Source organism: Schistosoma mansoni, chromosome 2 (genome assembly GCF_000237925.1).
Source record: "Schistosoma mansoni strain Puerto Rico chromosome 2, complete genome".
NCBI lineage: Eukaryota > Metazoa > Platyhelminthes > Trematoda > Strigeidida > Schistosomatidae > Schistosoma > Schistosoma mansoni.
The window spans coordinates 30,372,319-30,394,363 of NC_031496.1; the positions used below are offsets into that span (position 1 = coordinate 30,372,319).

General features: G+C 37.1%; 2 protein-coding genes across 3 annotated transcripts in view; one reads left to right on the forward strand and one right to left on the reverse strand.

Annotated features, from left to right (window-relative positions):
• Positions 1-5,677: 5,677 nt before the first annotated feature.
• Smp_047860 (putative ribosomal pseudouridine synthase) lies at positions 5,678-15,136 on the forward strand (the record flags this gene model as incomplete). The annotated part of the gene is made up of 8 exons (XM_018796349.1): positions 5,678-5,881; positions 5,914-6,024; positions 6,063-6,183; positions 6,219-6,384; positions 7,374-7,461; positions 9,695-9,974; positions 12,825-12,970; positions 14,885-15,136. 8 exons carry the CDS (start codon positions 5,678-5,680, stop codon positions 15,134-15,136), a joined length of 1,368 nt encoding a protein of 455 aa, XP_018650571.1.
• Positions 15,137-20,919: 5,783 nt separating this feature from the next.
• The window catches only part of Smp_047870.1 (protein kinase), a gene marked incomplete at its 3' end in the record, with an annotated part of 19,719 nt that continues 18,593 nt past the window's right edge, over positions 20,920-22,045 (reverse strand). Inside the window, exon 10 of one of the 2 annotated variants that reach the window (XM_018796351.1) lies at positions 20,920-21,186. In XM_018796351.1, the coding sequence (XP_018650573.1) occupies positions 21,009-21,186 (178 nt within the window). The remainder of the gene's footprint in view (positions 21,187-22,045) is intronic. The other variant, XM_018796350.1, reaches the window with a different exon arrangement.

Genomic DNA, 22,045 nt, shown 5'->3' on the forward strand with positions numbered 1-22,045 from the left:
AGCATTAGTCGATTGGATTGCCACTAACAGTTGATTATGTGCTGTTAGACTAGAAAGCTCCAACAAAGTGAGAAGAAATCGGCGTGAGAAAAGATGTCTTTTTGCCATCTCCGCCTATGCCCCGACAGATTGCAGCCCGAATGCAATTAGGGCTGAATTCTACCATCAATTCACTGTTCTTCTTCAGAAAGTGCGTTCGACAGATATTGTAGTACTAGCTGGAGACTTGAATGCACAGGTCAGGCAAGCATCGGTAAGAGAGCCTAACATCATAAAAGGAGGGGGTGGCGTTGCTGACCAGCAAACATGATGGTGGGGAGATAACTTCATTCCACCCGTGTCTGTAGGACAGAACATATTAAATTACTACTCATTGTATCAAGTGGGGTGTCGCGAACGAACAGTATTGATACTGAGTTATTTATGCAAAATACCCTTTTATAAAGTGTTTAAAACGCTGAATTGGTCCCGATTCCTACCGAGTAATCTTATTACAAGCAAACTAGACCATTCGCTAAAAGCGAAGCCCGCTCCATACCCTATAAATTCCAAAAAGGCTCAAGTAGCTTCGACAAAGAAAAGAGACAGCCATTTGTGTATCACAATACTGTTTTCAGTACTATATTTTATAATTATACATAATCCCATACTTTCAGCTTCTTTCTAAACCACCTCCATTTATATAGTTCCTTATCCACTCATGCCTTGTTTACACTTGTTTTCTTTAACACATTATAATGTTCTTTACTAAACAACCCTGCTTGGGATGCATACTGTGAACCAGTATATGTTGTAACTTGTAGATCATGCCTGTAAAAATGGCGTGTACCTGCCCTTGAGGAAATATATGATTATTATTAGTAGGTACCCTAATAACAGAGAAATAGACCTAGTAATTATACCGTAACTATTCCTCCATGAGCATTGTCTGCTCCGCTTCTCGTCCTTGCTTCTTCTTACACCTTTTTTCAGCCCCTTTGAGATACGCCACCGAAAACAGATATGGAACGAGTGACTTCGCCCTGCACCATTATTAAAGCCTCCGACATTCCAGAGGGATATAAGGTTTCGGTTTCTGTAAGCCCCCAACTTCACATAGATCTATTCTCGACCATCAGTTTCATGTCGTGACACAACCTTCATGGAGCGCGCCAACTGTGATATCCACAATACTAAAACAGTCTGCACCCATATCTTATGAAATATCAACCCAGCTGTATAATTTACTACAGTGAAAATTGTAACTTTTTTAACAATTTGATCTTGCCTATAAACTGGCATCCTTCACGTAACAAACTGTTATTTCATAATAAATCATTATGATTATTATCATTCTCGCCCACGCATCAATTAAAAACTGCTTAACCCCCAAGTCCCTTTAAACCAATTCTGATCCATTTTGACGACAACTAACCCTCCTTTTGGTCTGTTCAAATACAACTTCCTTTCATTCGGTCTTAGTTATTTAGAAAGTTATGAATAGCGTAGTCAGTGATATTGAGTTTTATCAAGATGATCTCATTCTTCATGGTACTAATAAGGTACTTCGTGACTATAAACGTATTTCCTTATTGCATCGTCTAATCGAGAAGAATACTACCGTGAATCCAAATAAGTGTCCATTTTGTATATAGTTTCAAATGTCTTGGATACCTAGTTGATGGTAATGGTTTTAGACCAGATATGAAGCGACAGGTTTCACTGACAAACGCAGTCTCCAAAATATTTTACAGGAATACGTTCACTAATAGGTGCTCATCAATACTATTTCACTTTTGTTCCTAATTTTTCTTATCGTGCCAATTGTTTATTTAATATTTACACATAGTGAAAAATGTCATAAGTTGAAAAGTCAGCTTTTCAAGTGATCTACGAAGACAGTATCTTCTGGGGCCTGGCAGAAAATTCATGCAAATTATTGTGGTTCATTTCCTGACAAATATCACGCATTATTAATCGTTGATTCCTTTTTTTCCAAGTGGCCTGAAGTTTTTTCACAACTTCACCAAATTCTGACTTCAAATTCTAAGCGTTAGGAAGGATGTTTAGTCGAGAACGGGTTCCAATAGTTTTAGCGGCTGACAAAGGCTCTCATTTCGCTTCTGATGCAGTCACTACCTGGTTGAATGGTATAGGGTGCAGACATCTGTATACTGCTCCCAGGCACCCTTGTTCTAATAGTCAGGAAGAAAATTTGGTCGGGACATTGAAAACTGCTGTTGATTCTATTGTTGCTCCAACATTGAATGGACTGAAAAGGCCAGTAGATACATTTTTACGTCAATATAGAAATGCTAAACATTCTGTGACGAAAGAGACTCCATCAAAGCTATTGAAGGGGAGAATTCCTCGTTCGAATATGAGGTGTTTGGAGTTTACAGAAGCTACAAAATATCGTGGAAATTATCGTCGACCAGCCACAGGGATCGTGGTGAAGAATGTCGGGAAATCTATGGTACGAATTCTAAATATCAATGACTTAAGTAAACACTACAGAAATACAATTCCAGGAACCAAATAAGTTTGTTCCGATTTCCGTGGTTATTCCTAATATTACTCAGTACATCCCAGACCATACACAGTCTTTATAAATTACAGTGTGTGTGTGTGTGGTAGAAACAAGATGAACTTAAGGGGAAGACTTACAATCGATCACAGAAACTCTTACTCCAATTTAGGTTGTGGTGGATGTAGTGTTTGTACGAACTAATGGTTCCTTCGTACTTGGTGACTTCATCATTTCGAGTTTCAAACACAATACATTCGTTTGTGCTCATCTACTACTTCCTGGTTAAGTTGCGTTATTTCTAGGGTTCCTAGTTTGTACTACAGTTCAAATACTTCTGATTATCACAACAGCTTAGGCAAACACATTCGTCGAAAAGGAAACTTCCTTCACTAAACTCCACTTATAATCAATGACAGTAAGAGTTATTTTATGTATTATTTTTTTTCCAGTATATAGGCGCTCTGAAGAGAATCAACTTGATGTTATATTTTATCACGCGATGGGTTTAGAAGCATTCCTCGGACCGATAATTCTGCGCGAAATGCATGAAACCCAAAAAGAGTGGTGATAGTCATTTTAGGAAAGTTGTTAGTAGCTACTGGAATTTGCTTGTAAGCTTCGACCAAGTCGATTTTTGTGTTCGAAGGTAGCTATCATGTTGTGGATGTATAGCAAGGGATAACCATCGGGGGTGGATTTTGTTTTAGATCATCGATAACCAGTTGAATGCCAATCGCTGCTTTATTTTTAGCAACCATATTCAAAGATACCGAGTGAGTCTTTGGTAACTAGATAGTTCTCAAATCTTATTAGAATGGGGGTTTATGGAGGTTGTGGTAATTTTTCTAATAGTTGGATTCATGAGTCGATTTGAGATAGACCACCGTTGAAAACTCAGTAGCTAAGTAGATAAAGTGATGGCGTTTGAAGCGAACGGTACTGGGTTCGAGTCCTAGAGTGAACATCAGCTCTAAGATGAAGGTACATCCAGTTGACGAGTCCTAAATATGACGAAATATCAGAATTGTCAAGAACCATTTTAAGCCTGTAGGTAGTGAACGGCCGTTTCGTCAATAATGATCTAGTTTAGATCAACTGATGAATTCAACTAACAATAATTCTCAAGTCTGTCGTCTGGTCAAGTTCATTTTCAGCCAGTCTTAGCTTCCCGAAAATACAGGTGGTCTTGCAGTCGTGATGTAATGCATAATATTCCTGGTTACATATAATAAATGTGGTCGTGTTTGGTACATTTTTGGATGATTATTGAGTATCGGTTGAAAGTCTGGGTAATGTGTATGTTTAATCCTGACGAGGCACAGAACCAAGTTCCAAGAAAAAATAATTTGGTAAAGTCGTCTACTAACCTCCGTTTGCCTGAGTCCACCATTAGGTTGAGGATTTGTTACACGTTTTAGGGGCAGTAAATGTGGTTTGACAACAGTATCATCCGAACGAATCATCAGTTTAAGCAGTCGAGCGAATCTCTTGCAATCTGAAAACGACATGACAGCGTTTTTCACGGTCAGGAGTCCAGAGTGACATTCTTGGTTTCTTATGTTCTTTACGATATTTTTCAGTTCACTTATTGAACAAACATGCAGCACTCACCGTTTATCATCTTTTAGAGACTTCATCGTGCCACCTTCACTCTCGATCTGTAGTCTTCGACCCTTATTGATTGTAACAGCAGTCATCGGCTTTGAAACTCTGACTCCAAACTGATCAATAGCTTCATAAGACGAACTAACAACCTCTCTTCACACTTGTTCTTCTGTACTTACAGTTAGTTCGTTAAACATAGATATAGCCAGAATTCGACACTTATGAACATAAGCTGTCAACGAACGTGCCTAACTTCATACTTTAAACCAATGGCAGTATCAGCATTGGCATAGATTGATGATAGACACATTGCACAATCACTGTGACGTCATTACTCTTGCGGCAAACCTAACTTTTCTCATCTGAGGAACTCAATCACTTGTCAGAGATATCTGTTTTAACGCGACTTGATAGAACTTTAAGACGTTATGTTTTTTTATTATTTCACTGGTTAAACGCTTTACACTCAACCAGCGTCCTAGTAACAAATTATTACTCGCTGTTTCTCGATTAGTTCCTGCCACCTCCTCTCCATTCGTCTTGCAGCTCGACAATGCACGTAAGATTCATATTATCGTTTGGCAACCTCCGGAGCGCGACTACTCCCAACATGTTGGGTACCGATTCCAACAGCCGTTGAATCTGGTGATGGAGTATTGTAGGTGCAGTGAAATGTCCCCAATCCCTAGCCAAATGATCCGGGAGTTGAGTCACTGAATACCGAATGGATCATCGATCCCTGTTAAAGTCAAGGACAACAAAATGCGCATCAGTTAATCATACGCCATGGACTGGCTCATGCGTTGGCGGTCTCATTAGAATCTCTGTACTCATTCCTACTTATATATTGACGTAATCACGCCCTTTGTGTTATACAGTCTTCAAATCAGACATAGTACTTTAATAAGCCGAATGGGGTAATTCACGTTAGATGCTGACCGCGAGGTGTGACTCCGAAGTTAGCTTGTTCGTTACACCGTTCCCGTTCCACTCTAGTAGGCCTCCAATCATTCGACATAGATAATCAACGTTGATGGTCCACAACGTCCTGACCAATGTGAAAGTGAAAATGAAGACGAATGATACCTCCACACAAAGACTCAACAAGTATTCAGGGCTAGACAACGCTTCAACGGGTAACACCTTCTTAGTCGAAGTATCCCAACCCAGTCAAATCAAGTCAGAAGCTAAGAGGTTCAAATATATATTTGATAGGCTATCGATATATTAGGAAGTGCTAATCCGAACTGGTCAGTGGTTTTATGAAATGTATAGCAAGGCGTACCCACTCGTGATCTGGTGAAGATGAGTGACCGAACGCCTCCGGCAAGGTGAGTTCAGTAAAACTAATGCGTTCACCATCAAATGTTGAAGACTTACCGAGCTATTGATTTTGAGGATTTATTTACCTTCACACGCTGCAACAATGATTCAAACCTCATAGCTAAGCAGTTCTCCATTTGTACCCAACAAAGTTTGAAATTTTTGGATAAATGGTTCATATGTTTGTCCAATTGTCAAGGTCGCAATGTGTATGGGGAGATTTGAGTGTGATTTGTATTCATGCTTTGTGCTCGAACCCTATGTAAAACTTTAGCCAGTGTTCTGAATAACATGAACAAACGCGAGAAAAAGAATGCTAAAAAGGCTGCAGCTAAAGCTATGTTGATTAAGAAACGACAAGAGAAGAGACGATTAGCGACTGACTTTGTGCATTATGAGAATTCCAGCATCAGTGACTACTACACTGATGGGATATTTAGAAAGGTTTGCAAACATTTCCGTGTTAATCCTGATAGGTTTTCCCCTATCATTTCGTCTTCAAAGCTTATGCAAAGGAAAGGTGGATTAATCGTAAGCTTCGTGATGTCATGCAGTCTGAATTTAATAATAATTCTGATGAAGCAATCGTAAGGACTACCTTTTGTTACTGAAAAGAAGATCTTAGGCACAGAAATGTGAATCAGGTGAAATCCTAGTGAATAATGCAAAAGTTGACCCTGACTATATCATAAATGATAGTGATCTCCTTTCTCAGAAGGTCCATCGTCATGAGTGTCCTGTACTAAGTATGTTTATGTTTTATTCTCACTTTGCTTCCAAGATCTTCCCATTGAGTTTGTACACGATTCAGACGATATTTTAGTGGTCAATAAACCTCCCTCCATACCTATTCATCCTTGTGGCCAGTACACGCTTAACAGCATCACACACATATTGGCCAAGGATTATGGTCTTCGTCCTCTACGATTTACCCACCGCCTTGATAGGTATGTTCATTCATTATGGGTAGTGGTTCACTTGACGTAAGTATGTGGAGGTGGCTGTGCATTTGACTTTACGTAAACGTGATCCATAGTTGCTATGATAAGCTGGCGAGGCTTATTTCTAAATAAACGAGCCAGACCTGAGATAGCGAATCTTGGGTTTTGGGGCTCGATTCACTCACCTGTATGGCTAAGTGTATGTTAATGCGTGATGAAAGACCTAATCTTAATTGATGATCCTAACTTCTCTCAACCGCTCGCACTTGTTTAAAGCTTTATTTCAACCACAGTAAGTCACTGAAGTTCCTCAGGGACACTTTGGTTTCAATTGAAGATTGTCTACAGACTATGTGGTAAATATCTATTGGAACGAGTGGTCTATTTGTAAAGCTTGACTTTCAACATTGCTAAGGTTTTTTAAACAGTTTACAGATTGATATTAAGGTCGGTATAAGTAAAGTCCAGAGATCGTACTACTCTAAGCCTACTTGATGGAGACTCAGTATTTAATAATAGCACGAGATAGCGAGATTTATATACAGATATCAGATCTTCCTCTGCATATTTGTCAAATTCTGGACACTTGCAAACCTATTTTTTCATGCCGTTCCCAAAACCATCTCGTTACTACTTTCAATTCCTTGGTTATTCTCCAACTTATAGTAATGTGAGTTGTTGCAATTTAGATCCATCGTCACTGTATAATATTGTCTGTGGAAAACTCATAATTATGTTTTATGCTCAAACATGTAGGGAGTAGCTAACTGGAATTCAAAAGAAGTTTGTCGAATTGCTCAGCTTATCTCCAAGTAATTAAGTTTTTACGAAATTTCTATTACTTTCATATTACTTCACCTCCTATGTTCTACGAATTTTATTTTGTCATTCATGTTTCTGTGTTGCATAAAGCTTAATGGGGATTTTAATTTGTCCTAGCATTTAACACTTGGTATTTACACTTCATTTTTGCTTATGTTTTAAAAAAATGATAGAATGACTTCTGGATTACTGCTAATCGCCAAGAACTACGATACATCTGTACGCCTGCAATCACAAATTAGTAGTAAGGAGGTTGCAAAAGTACGTTTTGTCTATCATATTTATCATTACTTTCTATATCTAATTTGAATAACGCATTCATATAGATAGTACCATTCCTCCATTTGAAGTTGGATTGCAAGCTTGATTTTGATATATTTTTCACTAATTCGAATCAGTGCTCTCATGCTTCAACATTTTTGACTAACTTGGCATCCATGATGTGGCTGTTTAACAATATTGGCCTATAACTGAAGAGGCTATATGATATATGTTTATCATGATATTGCATAAATTACAGTTCGTCCCATAAGTCTTCAAAACGAACTAGTGGACTTTATAACCCATGCCTTCGTCTATGATCTCTTTATTTAGAAAATATCACTGGTATTAATTCACTAACTAGCTTTTCAATCCCTAAGCCATAAATTTCCATCTCATCATTTGATTTCAACACTCGCATGACGTTATTCACACCAGGTAGTAAATTAGAGTTTTCTAGGTTTCACCAGACTGAATGGATAAAAGTCTATATAAACATGTCAAGACTATAAAATTCAAAGTTGGTGATAGTCGTGCATGAAGCACTCAGTTATTGACATCCAGTGCAAAATATTCCAACGGGGCATTCCCCACTAAGCTACTAAGTGCTATTATGTGTTAAATGAAGCTAAAATTTTCCTCTGGAACGATATCATTTACTAAAGCGATAAAATCACATAATTATTTATAGCACAATTTACTGTGAAATAAAGTCACTTCAGTATAAAAAATCTTATAGAAGAGTACAAGACATGCTGTTTCCACCCTTTTAAATAATTAGGTATGAGGATTTATACGCATTCTAATAATAACCTTAAACTTAAGAAGTCGGTTATTTGAGTAGTTGCAGTTAATCAATTGTTTATGAATAGTAATTTTGAACGATTTCCTCTTGTATAAGAACTTTCGTCTAAACTAGAGCGAATAGTTTCACAGTATTTGGGCGCCGAGTTGATGTAAGACATTAAACAGGAATGATATATTTGTAGAATCTCAGCGAATGAATTTGAAGTAAACCCAACGTTTCACCTGGCAATCTGGTCCATGCGTTTTCAAGGATATATATATATATAATTTCCTCTTGTCCCTGTAAAACTAAGTTAGAATGTTCTCGTATCTGTGGTAAAGGCGAACACTAGCTCTTGTCGATGTACTCTCCTCCATTTTTGTGCAGGTATAATAATAGATCCATATATAGGCTGTCAGATAGGGAAGCCTATCCTTTAGCGATACAAAAAATAGCTCTGCTTTTTGCACGGAACATTTTCTTAATTACTACAGACAAAGGAATCGGAAGTCTGGTGACTTCTAAATTCGAGATTCATATACAGATGTCTTAGAGACGGAATTCCTGTATTCCTCGTTTCGAGTTGTTCTCACTTATCCACGGAAAGGCTTAGATAGTCCTTACTTCGTTTTACCTAATAAGTTAACATTGGATAAAGTAAGACAACTAAAATGTTTCTGTTTCCAGAAAGGACTTGGCTTTAGAAAACCATTGACAAAAAACAACCATTGCATAAGGATAATGTTTCAGTGCCTTTGTTTTGTTGTAAATTGTATTATACATAACTGTATAACTGTACCACTTTAGTAAATTACATTGATGGACATTCTTCTCTAGTTTCCCTTTATTTTTATAAATATTCTCTTTTGATAATTGTCAGACGTCTTGATTAAGATTCGGATCTTAATTTAATCTTTCTTAACATTTCAGTAAACTATATTAGACTTCTTACTAAGTGGCAGCTTGAACTGATGTAGTTATGTACGAAGTTCTACGTTGTCTCTGACTGACTGGCCGACTCATATCAAGTGATTTAGGTAGATGTAACTATCCCCTGTCTTCAACGTAGCAAGACTAGTCTGTTAGTTCATATGTCTATTTCTTAATAAGTTACTGTTGTTCAGTATGCCAATATTTCACATTATTGTATACTTAGTCAATAAAATGTATAGTGTGAGTTAATCTAAAATATTTTGGAGTGTCCATGGTTTTGGTGTTATTTTCGCACACGACCTCGTACATATTGTAATCATAGCCCATAAAAGAGACTGAGAAATTTAGGAATATTACAATTAAAGCATGAATATCACCATACAGTTAACACTAGATTTTACCAAGTAATTTCATCCACACAATATTCTGAACTAAGACGGATTCTTAATTAGCTATGCAATAAAAATAGCCTGTGTGTAAAGTTACTTCCTTGTTTTGTTTTCACTTTATAAGTATTATATATGTCATGTCGAAGGCTGTTTCCCAACCGAACCAATCGATCAATGTACTGGCTTTGAAATAAACAATGGAGTAGTGGTTTGTAGCCAACCTGTCGGGCCTATCAGTCGTAGAATGGGTGTACATGGCGTTTTACCAGAATCAGCTGGTGGGAAGTTTGCGCGGACACATTTCTTGCGCTTAAGCTACAATCCCGTCACGGATACAAGTCTAGTCATATGTCGTCTATTCACTGGGCGTACACATCAAATCCGAATACATGTGCAGTACTTAGGTAATACAATACGTCATATAACTTGTATCCTTAAATTTTTGGTGCAGTTATAAATGTTTGTAATTGTACACAAAGTTGAACTATTTCTTAGGGATAGTCTTTACTCAGAATGAGCAAAGAAGACTCAATAACCTCGTTATTAACCGCCTTCTAATCAGTGTTAGAAACTTCGGATGTTATTACTCGTAGACGGTGACATTGATCCATTCATCATTACTTTAATTCCTTAACTATCATCTTAATTTCATTCGTCTTTTTCAAAATTTTCTATACCTTTTGGTTTTTTACTGTTGTTTACCATTACTTTCCAACTCTTTAGTTTATTGATAATTTTTTTTACACATATATACAAATGTTAATGTTGTGACATCATGGGTCAGCACACACATTTTTAGATGTCTTTTTGAATAAAACGAAGAGGATAAACTAACCTGAACACTGGAATTCATTCGACATCATACTAATCGATAACTGATGTCTGAGTTATGTTATGCAGTCTTATTGAAGTTTAAATAAAAATTACCGAATTACAAAATATATCAATAGTAGTGACGAGGTTTTACAGACTTTCAGACATTTGTCATACTATTTCAACTCTAATTACAAATTCCGTTTTATCGTGATGTTCGATGGAGATTTTAGTATTTAACGCTTAATATTTATGCTTTGATTTTACACGATCACAGATCAATTAAAATAATGATTACACGTTGCATTTTTATTAAGTCTTAATGGGTTTGCACGAATGCCACCTACCTCAAAAAGCAGTGTTCACTGGTGTAAGAGTAAGCTGAAAGTAAGTGGAGGGGGCCAAAACAAATATAAGGGGTCAGTCCATTACATAACTGACAATTAGATGGAGTAATAATGGTAGATACAGTTTACCAGGTTGGGGTCCACGCACTTTTCTTAACCAGTTGCTAATGATGATGGGTGATATAGCCCAGAATCAGTCACAATAGCCTAGATGTGTTCACTTTTTGTCTTACTCTCGATCTTAAGTTTTAAAATGACTTTATCCTTTACTGTTCCACAAATTGTTTCCTCTCGAATTATACTTTCTATGCCTGATGCTTTCTACTTATTAATTTAAACACATGACATTGGTACAAGGAGTCACCAAATATATATGCGCCACACAAATCACTCGGTTTGTATGAGTGCTGGAATACTGCCCGGTTGCTCAAACCGAAGCAGGTGGTTTTCTTAGGGGACCACTCCCCGCGCCTTTGACTTAGAGGTCTAATCCATGAGATAATGGAGCAACTTTAGGAGATGCAGTCTTAGGGTACTGGGGCCCATGTGCACCATCTGTTTGAAAGCAGGGTTTTTCGGTTCCCCTAGGAGGATACTGCATATCCACCAATCCGGTTAAAGCCCCAAACATTCGCTCTTTGTCCTCTCAACTTCATAAACAATACCTCCACCGCAACTAGGCGGCGAGTAGGACTTCTCTGGCAAAGGTTGTATACGCTTGGCCATGTGAGAACATTTTGAGAGAGAGCTAACTCTCCTCCCCACCCTCATCCGTGTCAGCGTTTTTTACTACTACTGATAATGTTACTACCATAATTAATAGGTATAAATTATGGATGAATGCCGCCCAACCAAATCAGTTGTCTGCCATGATGTTTCGAATTAATCAAAGTTATACAATATTAACATTTCAATATTATGGAGTGTTAGCGGGACATATATTGGATTAAAGCATGTTCCATGCACGATTGTGTTAGTACACACTGATTAGCTGATTCTTACCCAATCAGCGCCAGTCGATGCTTTGAGAAGACTCTAGAATCTTCTCACGTAAAAACTATAAACATACTAACGTATTTCTTGTGCTTCTTACTTCATCTACCCCTTGTTATTCGGAATATAATTTCTTTCCTGTTCAACCGTGTTCTGATCTGGGGACTTGTCGAATGAATTGGTCTCCAAGAATGCTGAGCAACAAGAATAGCTTGGTCGTTGTACGAAAAATCATAACATGGAGTGAACTTATGGTTTTAGATTCGGGATTGTATCAGATTATAGACTCGCAAGGTCAAATATTTATAGGCTTTAATATATACATTTGGCTTTTATTTTCTGTAGTCTCCATCTCGTCTTAAGATGATGTCAAACTGTCTATGTTGAAATGTAATCTGCTTTATCTATCTCACAAAACTACCATTCTAAAGCAAATGTTATAGCATTCGAAGCCTACGGCGAATCTTGACAAGCTAGTCCCCCCAAAAGTATTTCCACTGGTTTTTCTAACGACTATTAAGACCACGTCTGTTATTTTTCGAGAAAACTGGTTTGTTAAGTCTGAAAAAACTAATCGATACCACGTACTATATTGTCAGACGGATCGGTAACTTATTTCACGAATTTACACAACAATCTAAACCTTAACGCTCATTGGTGCTCGCCCCCCTTGTAACCATGTAACCAATCAGAAAACGACGATCGAGAGCAGACTAAGTCTTTTGTCCCCGATTCGATCATAATACAAAGCTCATAAAATAATATCTTGAAAATGACTGACCACACAACACGCCAAACAGCAAATTACACTTTAAGCGCAATCATACCGTAAGTAATAGAGGGCTGCAACAAGCAGTACATAACTGATCAGCAGTAATTACGGAGAAGTAAGGGATATTAGTGACAATAAGGGCGACGTAGAAATGCAGCAATAAAGTTATCTATTAATTATGTAATAACGATATAAATAATAATAGTTCGGAAAATAAGGCTGTAGGTCTCAACTCCAATATTCGTTCTGTGATAATGTCTTGTCTGAGTAAAAATGACTTGGTTTTATGCTTGTGATGACTTTGCTTTCCCTGTGCTATTTCTGTTTAGGTTATCCAATAGTTGATGATCCTCTATACAATTCAGCTGATTGGGGTGAGTTGAAAGGGAAAGGCGCTAATTATGGAATAACTATAGAAGAAGTTATCCAAAGACTGAGTAATTCTCGTAACAGGGAAAAGTATATAATCCAAGAGGTAGGACTCTTCTTAAATTTCATATTGTGCTAAAGTTTTTCGTGATATCATTACTACTTATTATTCTGAATTATGATTTCTCTATCATCTTCGAAACCTTTTTCTTCGCAAACAAATCCCCATAATTAATTCATCAATAGTTGCACTTAAAATTCTTGTAACATGTTAACATTTAAATACTACTTAGAATAGCAATAATCGGAACCAGTTACTTCACATCTTCATTAATTTGACTGAATCTAGATTTCTTCGCTCTTCAAAACAAACATATCATCTAATTAATTCAAAGTATATATGTTTCAGCGTCCAGGTAAATAGGTACTTAGCGCAAAACTTCCAGACTCTGGATAATTAAAATGTTTTCAGTAACCTTCAAAGGTGGCGTTCCACATCTGTTTCAAATTCAATTCAAATTCCTCTTGAAGTTGTAAGCTGGTTTATTCTCTGCCACAGTAGGTCATTTCTATTAGTATTCGGCCGACGGATCTGCAGTATCTTGCGTAGACAATTGTTTGTAAATACCTGTACTTCTTTGATGATATTTATGCTTAGTACCATGACCCCGAGTCCAACTATGTTTAATCAGAGTACAAAGACTGGTTGGGAAGGTTTAGTTGATCTCTAAAACGAATCGAAACTATTCTTGAATACATTCATTTACTTACTGATTTTACTCACACTTAATGATTGGTTTGTAATTATCACATGGGAGAAATACACAGAATTACTGCAAAAACCCAAGCTACAAGTTTCACACTGAATTGACGCAAAGAATATCATATCTGTTATGTATACCTCAGCCTGACTTCTGCTTTACAATATAACGCAATGGTGTTTGAAGCGAGGGTACTGGGCTCGAGTCCCAGGGCGAACATCAACTCTGAGATGCAGGTACATCCAGCTGACGAGTCCCAAACAGGACGAAACGCGCGTCCTGGATTCCACTGCTAGCCACTATCCATCTCTGCTTACAATGCTTGTGAATTAAGGCTATATCGAGGCAATACGCACAATATGCACATATGCCAATTAGAGACTGACCAGTTTCAGTCCTAACACATCGATTGGAAGATTCAAACAAACAATACTAAATATATATTTTGTTTAGATTATTCCGATCCCTAATTCCATCGAGATAAGTTTAAAATTGCATTATTTAAACAGTTACAGATAAGAAAGAATATCATATGGATGTTTGTATGTGATCAAGGGTCTTTAACTGAACAACTTGAATTTGGAAAAAAACATGTTGCATCAGTCCCACGTGTATATTTAGCCGGTTTTACATATCCTGTCGAGTTAATTGATACAACAGGCTTCTGCTTGTAGTAGTACACTATGAACTCATCGCATACACATGCATTTTATATGTGATCAGTCAGTTGGTATCAATGAGCCATACATGAACTTTGTAAATTGATTATGTTACTTGTTTGCTTCCTGCTTCGGTTTGGGCAACCGAGCAGTATCCTAGCCCTCACAAAAATCGAATGATTTATATGGAGCATATTTATTTGGTGTCTCCTTGTAATAATGTTTATGCGTTTAAATAAATAAATGTTTCTCCTCATTTATCTTAGTCTGAAACTAAACGGCTCAGTAAAAATCACTAGAATATGTTATAATATAGCTCATTTATCAAATACAGATTTGTTCACTTGACTTTTAGTCAAACCTTATGTGTAAGCGGTAGTAGTGATGCTATCCGACTACCCAAATTCAAATAGACAGAAAGGGACCCTGTCACCCAGTGGTTGAAATTCAAACTCCTTAATCACTAAGCCACTGATCCACCAAAGTGCGCAACTAACTACTTACACTTGAGATTGATGTTATCAATTATCACTACTTTATCGTATTTATATTGGATCATATCACTCTTAAAGGTGATTTATCTTTGATGTTTTTTTTCAGACCAATGAAAAGTTGAAAAGCTCTCTTGATCCAAATGTATTAGAACGTCTGCAATTGTGTAAAGATCCCTTATGCCCTGATTGTAAATTGACTTTCAAAGATCCAGAAATGAATAACTTAATACTGCGACTACATGCTTATCGTTATAGTGGATCTGATTGGTGCTATTCTGCACCTTTACCCAGTTGGGTTATCAATGAGAATGTACCAGACTTGCATGATGCGATAGAAGAGGCAATTGAACAGTTATAAATATTTGTGTGTATATCAGTTTTTCTCTCCATATGTTGTTCAGTTTCATTTCGTTTTGTATTTGATGGGAGAAGTGGATAGTTATATATTTACTTAATACACTTTCAATTACCGATTGTGCTTAGTGGTAGTGTTTTCTGTGTTTGTCTTTAATGTATATTTTCAGTTCTGTTTTCGTGTATATGTATATAGAGCTATTCAAACTGATTCACTCCTATTCTTTTTGTCAATAAATTTTATTCATTTTATGTTTACATTAATTTTTGCTCCCAAATGCCCTGGTACGGCCGAGAGTGAGGAGAGTCCGCTCTCCCTCTCGAAATGCTCTCACATGGCCACGCGTATATAGCCTCTGCCAGGGAAGTCCTACTCACTGCCTTCTCGCACCACGGGTGTTGTTTACGAAATTGAGAGGACAAAAAGCGAATGTCCGGCGCTTTAACCGGGTTGGTGGACACGGAGGGTCCACCTATGGGAGTTGGAAAACCCCGATTCCAAACCAATGGTGCATGTGGGCTCCGGTACCCTGAAGGAACAAGTGGCGTATGAATCAATCGTTTATCACCGACTACCATGGGACTGCTTCTCCTTACGATGCTTCATTGCCTTGTGGATCAGACCTTTAAGTCAAAGGCTCTGGGTGTGGCCCCATAAGAAAACCACCTGCTTCAGTTTGGGCGCTTGGGCAGTTTCACAGCCCTCACACATATATATCTGGTGCCCCTTCGTACCAATATTTATGTTTTTAAATAAAATAAATTACATTAAGCAATACAAAGAGGATGAATGTGTAATACTCTGACTAATCGATTTTCTGCTGTAAACGCTTCTGTGTGCAGTGGATTATTTATTATTATTTATTTATTTAAACACATAAATATTGGTACAAAAAGCACCAGATAAATATGCGCCTCACAAATCTCATTTGATTTGTGTGAAGGCCGTGATACTGCCCAGGTGCCCAGACTGAAGCAGGTGGTTTTCTTAGGGGGCCACACCCGGAGCCTTTGACCTAAAGATCTGATCCACAAGGCAGTGGAGCATCGTGAGGAGATGCAGTTTCATGGTAGCCGGTGACCAACAATAGGTCCATACGCTATTCGTTCCATCAGGATACTGGAGCCCATGTGCACCATTGGTTTGGAATCGGGGTTTTCCAACTCCCATAGGTGGACCATCCATGTCCACCAACCCGGTTAAAGCGCCGGACATTCGCTTTTCGTCCTCTCACTTTTGTGAACAACACCCCCGTCACGAGAAGGCAGTGAGTAGGACTTCCCTGGCAGAGGCTATATATTCGCGTGGCCATGTGTGAGCATTTCGAGAGAGAGAGAGCGTACTGTCCTCACTCTCGGCCGTACCAGGGGATTTGGAGGCGTGCAGTGGATTATTATCAGGAGCCATACTCTTATCTGACGGAAAATTAAACGATTCTGACTGAGGTCACAAATAGGAAATAATAACGAATTCGATTTTTCATCTCAATAATATTGGCGATCACGAATTACATACGGTTTTTATTAGATGATCAACATTTTCGACAAATCCTATCGTTTGTATCTTGGTATAATTAGATTAAGTTATACAATAGTTCAATCTTTGTAATTTTATTTGAACTTGTTCAATAACGTCGTCCGGCAGCAACCAGTTAGCGTATCTAAATATCGTGCACTGACTTGTGATTCTGTTTGCAAGAAAAAAGCTTTTTAAGCCTGCAAACTAGAGTTCAGACTTTAGAGGGTTAAAGACAGGTAAAGGTACAGAAGATGGTACCCACCGAAATAGACTTAGATAAAAAGTTTGGTGAATTATCAAGTGACATGATATGAAAAATTAACAACAATAGCAGTAATAATAAGCTGAGGATTGAAATATACATTATGAAGAAATAACGAATGACAACAAGAAATATATATGAGACTCATCGGAAAGTAACCGTCACTTTGGGTTTAAATAGGCAAATATACAGCAATAATTCCAAAGGAACAATGTTATGAATGAATTTATTATGTCTGTCAATGAATAGTTAGTATTTGTAACAGTAATTGCAATGTGAAGTTCCTTATCATGTGATTAGAGAATATGCAGCAGGTTTGTAGAGAAATGGTGCGTGTTCCAAATGCGGCTCACCAACTTTTCAGAGGATTTAATTCCTCTATATTTAACTCCAATAAATAAATAATATCCCGTTTAACGCAGGCTAAATCTCTTAGTAGAACTATGGGTTTAATCGAGATTATTGAAAAGCCTAAACACCAGTTATAGAGATGGCTTATTTTTAAAGATTGGTCAAATCCACGAGCATACAGATGGCAAACACACAGGGGAAACGAGTGAGAGTATGTGTATGTCAATGAGTGTTAAAAATCCATATATATTTATGAGTGTTAATAGATTGTGAATAAATTATTGATTGATTTAAATATTACTTAATCTTCTTATTGATGATCAGAACTGGAATTGATCAGATTCTTACTGGCATATGTGTATCCTATACGGATTGCCTTAATTCACAAGCATTATAAGCAAAGATAGATAGTGGTTAGCAGTGAAATTCAGGGTGCTCGTTTTGTCCTATTTGAAACTCGTCAGTTGGATGTACCTGCACTACAGAGTTGATGTTCACTCTGGGACTCGTTTATTACCAACATCAGAATGTTATTGACTGGCCTATACATTAACGTCAAATGCTTCCAACTAAACAAATGATTTATGCGATTTTTCAAACTGACTTTAACAGTTCTTTCACTGAAAAACCCTACATAATTTCAAACAGTCAAGTGTGTAATAAACTGCCCAGCTACGACTCAACATTCTACGCACTTAGTAAATTATAAATGAAGTGATCCTGGGTGCTGTTAGAGATATGAAAACAGTTGTCTCTTTCCAACTCCCCTCTGTAAATTGAGTAATATGACTTCACCTTCCAACCCTAAGTTGCTGATTTTTGTGTTATCGTCCTCCAACCGACCTGTCTGTTGCTGTACAACCTAGAAAAACATATGTTCTAGCTAATGTAGGTCGACTAAGATGTCATAATACGCAAATTCGATTACCATGTCAAGGCAGCAGCTATAGTCAAGCCTATACAATCGATTGACAGTCGTTGTGTATTGAGAATCACACCAATGAAAAATGTTCGTCATATGGTTTTCCTTCTCTACTCTATTAAGATAAACACGTGCTGTTTTATTCATATTTTTAAATATACAGTACTAATAGTACATGAATGATTCACATGGTTACAATTTACAAATAAAAACCACTCAAGAAACAATGACTCGGAACAAATTGACGTAAACTATGGTAGAATGGAATGTGCAAGGCTACAACATGCATATATTCCATTCTGCCAATTTACGTCAATTTGTTCCGAATCATTGTATGCATATATAGAATAAAATTGACATATTAAAGATGTGCTGATACGTGGTGTAGGAGAAATCGATACCACAAATTATACGGTATCTGTAGTTTGAGTAACATTGGTAAACTAGAAGTAAATCTGAGCGGTCGCTGAATGGCTAGATTAAATACAAGGCAAAATTATAACGTTGCTGAATATTGACTAGACATCTGAAGAATCGGTGACCTGTGACAAAGTAGTTCGGAAGAGTTACTAATTCGGTCTTTGGATTTATTTCAGTGGCTATCATCGTCATTACATCACGAAGTGATCTAATTTAGACAGTCACTGAAGACCAAAAACCACTGAATAGTTGTGATTACTAGTGTTTAATTTTAAGAGGTGGTTCCCGGTGCTATAGTGAGAAGTAATAACTACTAAAGATGATGGATGGTGGCCATGTGATATTGTGAATTTAGTGAAGTTGGAAATCCAAACCGTAAGACGCTGTCTCACGTGGTGTAATTGCTCATAATGAGACCTGGAGTTCAATCCCCAGTGTCGTTGTAGATACGCACTGCCAAGGAGTCCCACAAGATCCCAAGACAACTATCCAATGCTTCCTGGTTTTCAACGGTCATTTCATATTGTTAGCTATCAGATTCAACACTTCACCAACCCATTATTTACCAAAAACGGTAGACAGAACTAATCAAGTGACTGAGGATGTCAGACTGGTAATTTATATCGGGAAATCAATCTATAAATTCAAACTTAAAGGAGACCGATACACTGGTCTTCACACGACTTGATACAACAACTAAAGCTATCATCTTACAAAATATTTAAGTAATTTAGTTGGATTGGCATAAAGGGTTATAAAGCGACCAATAATCCATCACCTTCGCTCGATATATCACCACAAATAGCGGTGAACATTTTACTGTTTCTTGTAACATGCACCTGAATGACGGATTCCAAGGAGAAACTTCCACGACCAATAAGAGACTTCGGAAATTTCTGGTTTCACAATTTCATTAAAAGCCGAAAATATGAGATTATCGAATGACTTGCCAAAGTCAATATAAGTTAAACTGGCTTCCTATTATCTAAAAACTGCTCGCAGCTCTTTCTTGCTGGTAGAGGTTTGATTGGGTATTGCTTAACAAGAAGTTGGATTCCAAGAAGATAATGGTCTTAATAATTCTTGTCTATGTTTTCACAACTAAATCGATTTGTGTCGCTTGGATCCTATTTAGTCTGTGGAAATAATTATGGTAGATCGCCAGTCCGGTGGTAAAGTACATCGGATGCTTCACGTTCTGAATATCACTTTCAGGAGAACATGCAGTTTTTAATATAAATCCTCAGTGATTTAGCTTCAAAATAAAAGCGTCCTCTACATAGCTATTCGTAAGGTAATAGCTAGTATTATTTTTTGGATTATGAAATACTTGATAACATCAAATCTGAATAGCTTAGCACAGAAACTAACTCTTAAACATAGGAATGGAAAGAATGACAGGAAATCTCTGAAATCTTGCCACAGAACAACCTAGAACCAATAGCACTATTTATATAGACAATCTACTAATCCATACGAAAACAGCAAGTCATGTGAAAAGAGATCGATCAAATAGAAATACAAACCCAAAGTTAACGAAGTTATAAAGACTAAGATTCACAGACAAATTCGTCAGGACAGGTTGATTAAGCGCTTGTGGAATAGTAATTAAACGGGGCACTTTTACATCAAGAAGACATTGAACATGTTTTTCAGAACAACAACGAAAACTTTGCAATCCAACCACCAAACTTAGAGAACTCAATAAAATCAAAAGAAAATGATCAGTCGTATGTCTTTAACCAAATGGCTCCAAAAACTAATGCATAAAAATATAGTGATTACATTTAATTTGTTGAATCTTCTAATACTTGAAGAGTTGTAATTTCATTTTATAATGGTTAGGGTCATGAGTCAATTGAAGCTAGACCGCCGTGGAAAACCTGGGAGCACAGGACGGCCGTTTCGTCCTATTATGGGACTCCTCAGCATCGCGCATCCACGATCACGCACTCGCGAGATTCGAACCCAGGACCTACCAGTCTCGCACCAGAGCGCTTGAGCTCTAGACCACTGAGCCGGCCGGCATCCAACGGTGTTAAAGTCTAACCCCAACCAATCCATTTTATTTACTAATTCAATATAAGTCATAACCGATAAGAATAAGGGGTGAATTAGTAACAGAGAAACAGTATACGAAGCTTAATTTAATACTAAGATAGAGATCTATTTCTTCATGGAATAACAGGAATGTAATGTTCGGATAATGGGAATCCACACAACAGTAGGGTACGCATATGGCATTTCATTCGAGTGGAACTTATAGCTAAGATCAAGTAGAAAATATAACCAAGTTATTTAATTAAAAAGAATATCTACAAATATCTTTCTTGCTAAAGAAATCATTATTACATAAAATGATCATTACAAATATGTATACAAGGATATATATGTACTATTGATCAATGTTTATTAACATCAAGATTCTGATGACCAGAATCTACACTTTCCGCGTTGTTGTCATTAACTGTGGAAATGTCTTCAGCAGAATTTCGGACGATAACCTGTTGTGATTGATGGCCAGACAATAGGTATAGTAAACATTGTTCCAGTAGTCCAATACATGAATCGAAACACGGTCTGAAAATATAGAAGAAAATTACTTTCATTATAAATAATAAAAGTTAACTATTTTTGTCAAGTTGAATTGTGACATATGTTCATCCTTGACGAACTGCCATTTATTCAGAAGTATTAATTAAAATTTGGTTGTGGAGATCAGCGGAATTGAAGACTCATGTTCTGTCTTATTTACGACTTGTCAGCTAGATGTACCCGTATTGCAGTGTTGGTGTTTTTCACACTGAGACCCGAATGCGAACTCGTTTCAGATCTCAACACATTATTCATTGAGCTACTGAGTCCACCAAACTACTAGCTTATTTAACGGGCATACATTTGTTTTGAAGCGCGCTTGGTTATTGTATTTTAGAATCTAATGTTTTGATGAACTGTCACTCTTATAGATAAACCAATCAGGATTAGTGTATTCAAGTTTTTTGCTCTAAATTGAAAAAATAGTCCTGTGACAGCAAAGAAAACACATTGAAAGAGGAAAGATTAACAGTTGATTGATGTGCTTTATCATTTATCTTGTGAAGAGGGTCGAAAATAAAAACACTATGGATTGATGCTACAACTACATAAGCAAAGTGAGAATGAATGATTGTCAGCTGCTACTTGCTTGATGAACTGCACCATCTATGCATATATGTTTTACTTAGTGTATTGTTGATACATAAAAGGTATTTTTTCCAACTCCACCTTGTATTATTATCGTGTGTTAACAGTTAGTGTCGTGCTTCATTTTACAGATAAAGGAACCACATTCGAAAATAAGATTCACCTAATTAAGAACATTATATTGTTGAATATACCTTTAGTTTTTGATGTGGGTTTGTTCTCTGAGCTGGATGGTTTGGTCGTGGAGCTTTCATCC